Source organism: Macrotis lagotis, chromosome 1 (genome assembly GCF_037893015.1).
Source record: "Macrotis lagotis isolate mMagLag1 chromosome 1, bilby.v1.9.chrom.fasta, whole genome shotgun sequence".
Lineage (NCBI taxonomy): Eukaryota > Metazoa > Chordata > Mammalia > Peramelemorphia > Peramelidae > Macrotis > Macrotis lagotis.
The window spans coordinates 868,073,417-868,084,013 of NC_133658.1; the positions used below are offsets into that span (position 1 = coordinate 868,073,417).

Sequence of the window (10,597 nt, forward strand, 5' to 3'; positions counted from 1 at the left end):
GACCATGGCAAACCATCTTTTGAGTCTCAGTTTCTTCATTGTAAAGTGCCAGTAATAGGAAGAAACTTGAGATCCAATGGAATGTCCAAGGTCACAAATGTGATTAGATGCAGAAGTGGGATCATCCCAGATGCTTTCAAACCCAAATCCAGTGCTGTCCATCCTGCCAGCGACAATTCTCAACAGGCATTACCATCCAAGCAGGCATGTCCAGCCAGGTATCTGAACACGTGTTCCTCCCACAGAATACAACACAGAATACACTTCAGTGATTATTTTATTGACCTTTTAATAGAAAACAGGACTTTATTTGCCAGGAAGGATGATGCCATCGTACTGTAAGAGAAAAGATTTTTTTTCAGAATCAGAGTAACAGGAGGGAATTAAACAGCAGCTCTAGTGGCTTGTTTATTCAAAACCCAGCTAGCTCCCTTTTTAATATTAGGTGGGCAAAGCAGATGGGTTAACATTTGCCTACAAGATCACTATCTGCTGTGTTTTTGATTCAGCCTTTTACTGCAAAAAGTTGTTAACTTTTTATTGAGTGGCTATGATAGCTTCAAACTACAGCATACCTTCATGAAGAACAAGGGAAGAATGATCCCCACAATCCTTTTTTTTATAGGAGTAGAAGTAGAGAGGGAGACCTCTCCCAGGTCTCCTGCTAAGTCAAGCCAGCCACTCCCTTAGACCCCAACCTTCTTAACTTTGTCATGGACCCTCCCTCATGGCAGTTTGGACCCAGAGCAACTACTTTCAGAATAATGTCTGTATGGGAATAAAATACAAAGGAAACCAATCATATTAAAGATGTCACTCCCCCTCATTTTTCCCTATGAAACCTACCCACTACCTTCCACCCCACCAATACAAACCGGGCAATTCTTAGTTTCCTAGATGTTCTCCTAGGAAGATTAAGTATCTTTTTCTAAACTGATGCTACCTGGACATAGAGAAGAATCCTCTTACCTTCTGTTGGAACCAGCGCATGGCTTCCTCTTTGCCAATTCTGTGTTTGGCCCCAATGCAGCCTGTCCTACGCTTCTTGTCTGCAATGCTGAACCCGGGTCTGCCCAGCACCTATCCCATAAACAGTCAATAATCAACTTGCTGGCCCAGGGCTAAGACAACAACTAGAGTCACATACAGGCAAAGGCCCCTGTGGAAGGAGACCACCCCCCTGTCCTTCAAATGGCTTTCATTTTCTTACTCATAACCTAAGGCAATGAATTAATGCTGAGTGTTCCAATACCTCCCCAACTCCCCAAAATTTGCCAAGCTCTTCCTTAACATCCACTTCGGTTTGGGGCTTTTCTTTTCCAGTTTATAAGATATCTTGAGAAAAGCCAGTTCTATGTAAGTGATCATAAGTAATGATCAGTCTGTGTGTGAAGCACCAGAAAACAGGGGTTGGTCCTGGCTCTGATTAATCTGAATGCATTTTCTAAGCACTTGACCAAGTGCCTTCCTCACAAACCAGAAAAGCAGCATAACTATTCCATTACAGATGATGGTTTAATAAACTGAAGTAACCTATCAAGATAGGGACTTCCAGACCTAGCTGGACATTGAGCCTAAGACAATCATGGAAGGAGGCTACAACTGTGCTCCCCTATTGGGGCACACCCAGGCTTAGCTAGACAGGAAGGTCTTTAGAAATAGTCACAGGTCCATGGAGAACCCAGAAGGCAAAGACAGGATAGGCACACAAAGGGAGGAATGTCATAAATGGGAGAAAAGGAAATGAAGTAGAACAGAATCTAGGCCTTCTGAGGAGGAACACTGCATTGAAACTGATCCAAGTTTCCATTCTATATCCCTCCTGACTGAATTCACTGGATAGAGCCCCAAGAGACACTGGAAAAGCTGAATGAAGGTCTGCAATCATCTGGACCAATCCCTCATTTTAAAGATGAGGGTGGCCCAGAGAGGGTGACTTGCCCAAGACCCTGCAGTCTTGTTGCCCACTTCCAAATTCTGGCTTGTCTGCCTCCCTGTTTATATCCTCAAAGAAGAATTGGAAGTAGAAATGATGGTTGATAACTGAACACTCACTCCAACATGTTTTCCTGCTTCCTTGTCAAAAGTTTTGGTTGGGAAGAGGGCTGAAGCCATCGGTGCAAAACCAAACATGAATTCCCTTCCCAAAAAGTGGAGCATTAAGTTTCATTTCCACACCAGAGGACAGAGATAACAGCAACAAAAGTGAAGTGCCCATACCACATAGAAGTCCAAGCCGTAGATACCGATGCTTGGGTCGTATTTAATCCCCAGATCGATGTGCTCTTGGATCCCAAAGCCAAAGTTGCCAGTATCTGAGAAGTTATTTTTCCTTAACTCATATTCTCGCACCTGAGAAAGAGAACCATAATGATCACAATTCATGCTGATATGACTAGCATCCTTTCATTAAACTCTAACACCCCTCCCATTGGGTGTTGTTAAGGAAATGTTTATCAATCAAATCCCCAATAGTATCTAACACAAGGCACAGCTGAAGAAAAAGAAGTCAATAAATACCAATGAAAAAGTCAATGTATAATTTTGAGGATCATATCTAACCTTCAGTCCCTTCTCCAGAATCTCTTCAGCTTTGGCCCCACGGACTGTGCAGTGAACTGCGATCTTCTCGTTTCTCCTGATTCCAAAAGACCTGACAGTATAGCGAGCTTCAGGAGAGGATAACAATGTGGTTAGGGGCCACTTTGGAGTTATTGTCCATCAATCCACAATCAAACAGTGTCATGGTACAATAGGGTAAAAGACAATCAACCCTTGAGACTGCGAGAATCTTACCGGAGAAATCTTAATGGCATTCCAGGTCAAACCTTTCATTTTACACAAGAAGAAACCAAGACCCAAACAGACTGGGTCACTTGCTGGTATTACACAGCAAGGAAAGGGAGACTCTTGAATTCTAGCCCAGTGCTTTTAAATTATGCCTCACTGCTTTCTGGCCACTACTGTCAGCTAGATTCAGTTTATAACAAGCACACATACCTAAGTTCCCCAAGTCATTCAGCACTGCTAAGAATCAAAAGTTCAAAGGTTTTGAAGGGAGATCAAAGATTGTCTAGTTTAGTTCAATAATGTCCAATTCTTTGTGATCCCATTTGCTTTTTTTTTTGGGGGGGGTGTAGAGATACTAAAGAGGTTTGCCATTCCCTTCTCCAACTCATTTTATAGATGAGGAAATTGAGGCAATCAGGGTTAAACCCAGAGTCACAGCTAGTGAGTGTCTGACTCGGATCTGAATTCAACTATTCCTGACTCCAGGCCTATCAAGCTGTCCACTGAGCCACCTAGCTGTCTAGCCATCTTGTCATTTTTATAGACAAAACAGAATTAGGAAAAATGAAGTGGCTTACCTAAAGCTACACAACTGGGCAGTGAGATTAAAACCTGGGTCCTCTGACTCATAATTCTGGTCTTCTTTTACCCTATGCCAGTTCTTCCTTAAGACTTTTATCTGGAGCTCTTGGGAGATAGCTCTCAAAATGTAAAGGGGAAGGATCAAGACCTGACTTCACATTTACCTTTGGAGAACACTGGGGTTTGGCCTGTAAGCTGCTCCAATACTTTGGCTGCTCTGGTCAGCCTGTCCCCACTCTCCCCAACACAGATGTTGAGGCAGAGCTTTCGGATTCTCAATTCCCGCATGGGGTTTTCCTTTTCACTTTGATCTTGCTGTAAAAGAATAAACTGCATTGGTCAGTGCACCAAATAAAGATTCTACAAAACTTCTACCTTTATAAAAGCAAGTAAATAATGATGTTGTCTCTCATAGATAAGAATGTTACAGATTGAGGCCACAGGAATTTTTTTTACAATTAAATTTTATTTTTCTAATTTCGGATCAGAATGTTTCCAAGTTTTCCATAAAAGACTTTTAAAAACCAAAACCTTGTACAACTGTATTGTCAAGCAAAACAAATCCCCAAATCACAACATCCAAAAATGTCTCAATGTGCATTGACCCTACCAACCTATTACACTTTTTACAGGAGTCCTTTGGAATCATGGTTGGTCTCCATACTTTATCAGAATTTCTAAGTCTTTCAGATATGCCATTACAATGTTGTTATAGAAATTGTTTTCTTGCTTCTACTTAATTCACTCTAACACCAACCCTTTCACCTAAAGGTCACAGGATTACACAAATTCTCACTCAACATGCCCTGTACTTTTATGAGGCCACCTATTTCCATTATCTGCTTCCTTTTCAGGTTTCCTCTCATTCATTTAGATAGCCCTTTCTAATAGAATTAGCAAAGAACAGTGCTTTCTCTCCATATGTATAATATAAACATACACACAATATGCACACACACATTTTATTATTAGCAATATAGACTAAATATTTTCTAAACAGCACTCCCCAGAGAGATCACCTGATTGAAAGGAGAAGGTTGGGCCTAGAAAACAACTTTTCTTCTACCAGATCTTAGAGACCACAGGCCAAAAAGTATAATTTGTTGAGTGTTTTTGTAAGGGAAGAGCGGCTGATAAAGGGGGCCCATATGAGAGATCACATCAAACCTTTAAGGGTGACATGTATACATACCCCCATGAATCCCTCGATTCCCCACAATCACCAACCACCTTTGCAAAAAGAGCAAGCTAAAGCTCCAGCTCCCTCCCCCACATGCCTGGTCACCTCGGCCCGGTGGCTGCACCGCCTCTCCCCGCTGTCTCCCCCATCACTATACCCTGAGCCCCTAGACAACGGCCTAATGCTTTTCCTTCGTGTCCCCCGTGAGCGGCCTCCTAAGGCGCCAACAGCCGCTTGGCACCTTGGCACAGGCAGGGTCAGGCCCGAGGCGCCGGCCCCGGCCCCGGCCCCGTCCTGCCGGACAAGCCCGGGCAAAGTTCTCCGACGCGCTCTCCTCGGCCATCACTGGGCCCGAGCCTCCCCCCAACCCCGCGGGCCTCGGCGCTCCGCCCCTTCGGAGGCCGGGAAAGCCCAAGGCTCCGTGGTTGGCCTCCTGCTCTCTGCTTCTGAGGCTCCCTGGAGCGGGCCAAGGGGCAGAGGAAAGCGGCCGACTCCCGGGCCCCGCCGGTCGGGGAGGGCCCATCCCGGCGCCCCTGGTCTGGGGAGGCCGCTCGAGGGACAAAGCAGCCCCCGAGGCCCGTGGCCCACCGGCGCCACAGCCCCGACGGGCCCGCCGCGAGGAGGATGGAGACGGATGGCGGTCAGAGCCCCACACCCGCGACTACTCACCGCCATGGTGGATAACCGGAAGAGGGAATGGCGCTTCCGACCCGAGGCCTTATGGGACGCGGAGCCGGCGTAACGCGGACCACAGAGACGGAGGGATCATCGAGAGCGGAAGAGGAAGGGGCGGGGCACTCGGGTGGCTTCCGCTGCGGCCGCGGCCGCCACCTGCTGGCTTCCAGGGGCAGCGCGACTTGGGAAGACTGACCCAGGCCGGGCTAATCAGTGAGAAAGCTCGCGTGGTCGCCAAGGGAGGCTCTTAATCAATGCCTGCTGATGGCGTCACTCAAACTATTTTAGGAATAATCTCGTTAAGAGGCTTTGATCCGGCACACCCATCTCTCCGGAGTCAGGAGAAAAGAACGGAGGTCCCTGACTGTTCCCACCTGAGGGGAGGGAGGTGGGGAGGAGGGAGGGAAGGCAGCGGGGTGGGGAGCTTTGTGACTTGGAAATGTGTCTGTACACAAGGATGGAAATAAAGAAAGAAAACAAAAAGAAAGTTACTTCCCTTCCTCCTCTCCCTTTCTTCCTTCTGTTCAGTTATCCTCCATTTATTTAAGCCTATATTTATAATCTATTCTGCTCACTGCCCCTCATTGATCTAGAAAAATAAAGATCCTGATACAATGGATAAAAACAAAAATTCCCTATTGACGCTGTCCAAAAAATGCGTTTTGAATTCATTAGCTCTGTCAAGAGACATGCTTCATTCTAATCTCTGAGTTGATCAGAGTTCTAAAGTAGATATTGCAAAATCAGTTTTCTCTACAATGTTGTTATTAATTGTTCTAGTGCTCACTTAGATCTGGAACAGAAGTCTCATTTTTCTCTGAAACTGCCCATTTCATCATTTATAGCACAATAAGATTCCATTACATTTCCATACCTAGAACCTCTGGCAATCTGGACATGCTCCAAGATCCCTCCAGTGGTCTTCATGGTAGGCAAACCAGGCCGGGTCAGACCAGCCCAAGGTACATACTATCATTTGTTTAGCCATTTCCCAATCGGAAGAAGCTCCCTTTGTTTCCACGTTTCTATGAAAATAGATGCTATCAATATTTTTGTACATTTAGATCTTTCCATTCATTCTTTGATGTCTTGAAGCCTAGTAGTGATATAACTAGCTGGGAGGAAAAAAGAAAGGAGGAATGGAGAGATGAAGAAAGGAAGGAAGGAGGGAGGGAGGGAAAAGAAGGAAAGAAAGAGAAAGAAAAGAGAAAAAGAAAGGAAGGAGAAAGGAAGGAAGGAAGGAACAATTATCAAGCACTACTATGAGATAAGCCTATTATAAATATGATCTCACAACAACCCTGGGAGATACGTGCTAATATAATCACTAGTGTTATTTTACAATTGACAAAACTGAGACCAACAAATTAAATTTCTTTCCCAGGGGCCCATATTTGAATTCAGAACTTCCTGGTTCCTCTACCCACTAAACCAAGTAACAATGCAGAGTGCTAATAGTTTAGTGACTGGTGACGCTACTCCAATTTGCTTTCCACAATTTGGCCAATTAATAGCTTCACCACCAGTAAACCTGCTTTCACAAAACCTCTCCAACACTTATCATTTTCTTTTGTAATGTTTATCAATATAAGTGTGAGGTGGACCACACAGTTGTTTTAATTTGTATTTCTCTATTATTAGTGATTTATAGCATATCTTTAAGGTGGCTGCTGACTGCTGAGATTTCCTCCTTCTAAAACTGCCTATTCAAAAAGCTGACTATTGCAGTAAAATGGTAGGGTAGGATGAATGTCAGGACTTGGAGACAGAAAGATCTTCTTCAGGCAATTATTAGTTTCATGACCTTGGACAAGTCAATCTGTCTGCCTCAGTTTTCTCATCTGAAAAATAGAGAATACTACCTCTTTCCTTCTCATTTGATTGTGAGAATCAAATGAGATCGTATTTGTAAAGGAGTTTCCACTATAAAACAATATTCAAATGCTGGCTATTATTGTCAGATCCTTTGACCATTTATTTATTAGGAAATGGGTCTTAGTTTTATAATTTTAGATTAATTCTTCCTATATCTTGGATATGAGACCTTTATCAGAGAAACTTGCAGCAAAGATTTTTCTCCCCATTTTAATTTTAAATACATTAAATTTATACAAAAACCTAAAATTCATATAGACAAAATTATCCATTTTATTTTATGTGGTCCTTTCCATTTCTTATTTGGTTATGAATTCTTCTCCAATTCATAAATCTGAAATGTATTCATTGCTCTAACTTGTGTATGATATAACTTTTTTTTTTCTTTTGGTTAGGCAATGAGGTTAGTGACTTTGCCCAAGGTCACACAGCTAGGTAATTATTAAGTGTCTGAGACCGGATTTGAACCCAGGTACTACTGACTCCACTGTGCCACCTAGCTTCCCTGTGATGTAACTTTTAATATCTAAATCATTAATGAATCTACCCCATTCATTCCCCAACTTCAGGGATAAAATAAACAAAATTCTCTCCATGGATAGAAAGTGGTGCTAATGTCAACTGAAGTCCTTTCTCAATCATTCAGTCATTTGAACTCAACTAGAGAGCTTAGCTCTATTGAATTGAGTTGGGTTGAGCTGGCTATTTTGTTTAAATATCATACAAGAGGCTTGCTCTAAAAACTTTTTATGGAGAACTCACACAGGACAAACACTTACATAGTGGTCAGGAAAAGCAGTACAGGGACACTCTTAAGGTCACTCTTAAAATCTTAGGAATTGATTGCATGACATGGGAGATGATGGCACAGGACCACCCAGCATGGTGTGCCCTCATCAGAGAAGTCACCATGCTCTACAAACAAAGCAAAATAGAAGGAGCTTAAAGAAATCAGGAGATGCCTTAAATTGGAGAATCCAGCCCAGGTGTTCATATGGAATATTTGTGCTCAACCTGTGGTAGAGCATCCTAAGCTCTATTGGTCTGATCGACCCGAGTCAGACACATTGTACCTTTACAATAGCATAGTGAAGGAAGGACAACAACCAACTTTATTATAGGAAAGTGCTGGGGAGCAAAAAGAGGCAAAAAACAATACCTCCCCTCCCCTCCCCTCCCCTTCCCTTCTCTCTTTCTTTCTCGGATTATAACCTTTAAAGGCAAAGAATACATACATATTAATCTGGGCAGGGATTACATCTAATTTTGTACCTCCCTCAGAATCAGCACAAGACATTGTTAGATGTTTTAAAGAGACAGTGGACAGGATCCAGCCTTGATGACAAGGAAGCTTCCAATTACCTCCAGGATAAAATCTAAACTCCTCTATTTGTCATTTGAAACTCTTCACAGTCATACCCCAGTCTGCCCTTCTATCCTAATTGAACATTATTCTTACCAATGCACACATTGGTCCAACCAAATTGCCTTTTTTTAGGTTATGCATGTACAATCATATTAAACATATTTCCATATTAATTACTGTGAAAGAAGAATCAGAACAAAAGGGGGAAATCATGAGAAAGAAAAAACAAAAAAAATTTTAAGTGAAAATCGTAGGCTTTGATCTGTATTCAGACTCCATCAATTCTTTCTCAGGGATGTCAGTGGCATTTTCCATCACAAGTCTTTTAGAATTGTCTTTGATAGGGGCGGCTAGGTGGCGCAGTGGATAGAACACCGGTCCTGGAGTCAGGAGTTCCTGGGTTCAAATCCTATCTCAGGCGCTTAATAATGACCTACCTGTGTGGCCTTGGGCAAGCCACTTAACCCCATTTGCCTTGCAAAAACCTAAAGAAAAGAAACAATGAGCAGGCATCAGAAAAACCTGGCAAGGCTTACATGAACTGATGGTTAGAAAAATGAACAGAGAGGACTATACACTAGAATGGCAATATTCTTTCTCAACATTACAGTAATCAAAGACAATTGTTTTAAGATTTTTTTATTTTTGCAAGTCAAACGGGGTTAAGTGGCTTGCCCAAGGCCACACAGCTAGGTCATTATTAAGCGCCTGAGATAGGATTTGAACCCAGGTACTCTTGACTCCAGGGCCGGTGCTCTATCCACTTTGCCACCTAGCCACCCCTCATTGTTTCTTAAAAAACAATCAAACTGGCTTTCTTCCTCTTCCTCTTATATAATGAAGAATAACAAGGAAGACAGTTTGGCTGGACCAAAGAGTGTGTGAAGAGGAACGATGTATAATAAAATTGGAAAGTACATTTCAGGCATGGGGAACAGGCTGTCTGAACAACACATGGAGATGAGAAGACAGAATGCTGAATGGGGAGGACAGCAGCGTTTATAGAGCAGTTGTTATGTGCTGTCCTTTACAATCATTTTTCCATTTGAATCTCACAACAACTCTTTAAGGTAGATCATGTTATCATCTCCAATTTCCAGTTGAGGAAACTAAGGCAAACAGAGGGCAAGTGACTTGCCCAGGGTCACATAGCTAATAAGTGTCTGAGGGAAAAAAAGGAGCAGCAAAAAGTCTTTGAGCTGAGGAGTGATATGCTTGGGTCTGTGTGTTATCAGGAAAAGTCTTGTTTGGCAGGTACAGATGAACTGGAGAGGGGGACAAGTAGAGAGAGGGAGATCATCAATGACCATGAGAGGTAACTCGATGAATTAGCGTGGTCAACATAAGACTAGAATGAAGAGGGAGGGAGGTAGAATTGGATGGATTTGGTAACTGATTGGATAAAGGTGAATGAGGGAAAAGAAAAATTAAAAGAATGTCCAAAGATCTGACCCGGAATGGCTGGGAAACAAGAGTACAGGGAGAGGCGGGGTTTTTTTGGGGGGATGGATGGAGTTAAATTTTTTTGTTGTTGAAATTATCTCAGGGAAATGTAAAACTGAAACTCAGGAAGGAAACTGGGACCACATATATAGATTTGAGGAACCAGCTGCATGGAAGTGATAATTAGACTCCAGGGAATAAATTAGCTCTCTAAGGAACTGAAGAGAGAGGGGTTAGGACACTGTTCTTACAAGGTGAAAGAGGTGGATTCAAAGCTCACCTTTGGACTAGCTAGTTCTGAGCAAGCCTCAGATTCTGCATCTATAAAAATGGATAGTACAGTCTTGGTATTTACCTCATGGGGCTATTGTATCAAATAAGAGAATATAATTAAATACTTCACAAATCTTAAATCATATACACATATAATATGCATGTGATATAATATTTATAAAATGTCAGTTAATATTATTAGAAAAGATATGAGATCTGAGGCTTGGAAGGAGGTACCATTAAATCTAAAGAGTAGGAAATGGATGATTCAAAGGTAACTCTCCTTTTTAAATTTTTTTTTAATTTTGGGGGGCAGCTCTTCTTAGAAAAAAGGATCCAAAAAAAAAAAGGCAGAGAGTAGGGTCAGATAATTCAAGGGAAAAGAGTAAGGTAGAGTCTGAGTATCAAACACT

General features: G+C 42.5%; 1 protein-coding gene across 1 annotated transcript; it reads right to left on the reverse strand.

The window, feature by feature from the left end:
- Positions 1-259: 259 nt before the first annotated feature.
- On the reverse strand, positions 260-5,317 carry RPL11 (ribosomal protein L11). Its single transcript, XM_074218144.1, has 6 exons — positions 5,222-5,317; positions 3,537-3,687; positions 2,563-2,669; positions 2,221-2,352; positions 970-1,080; positions 260-336 (listed from the first exon to the last, which is right to left on the reverse strand). Exons 1-6 carry the CDS (start codon positions 5,225-5,227, stop codon positions 307-309), a joined length of 537 nt encoding a protein of 178 aa, XP_074074245.1. The 5' UTR covers positions 5,228-5,317; the 3' UTR covers positions 260-306.
- Between the last annotated feature and the right edge of the window lie 5,280 nt (positions 5,318-10,597).

Bases quoted from the DNA above. Each gene is read 5' to 3' on its own strand.
- RPL11 (XM_074218144.1), bottom strand. The intron at 2,353-2,562 runs GTTAGATATGAT...TCTCTTTCTCAG, and splicing joins TTCTGGAGAAGGGACTGAAG to GTGCGAGAATATGAGTTAAG. The intron at 337-969 runs GTAAGAGGATTC...TTTCTCTTACAG, and splicing joins TGCGCTGGTTCCAACAGAAG to TACGATGGCATCATCCTTCC.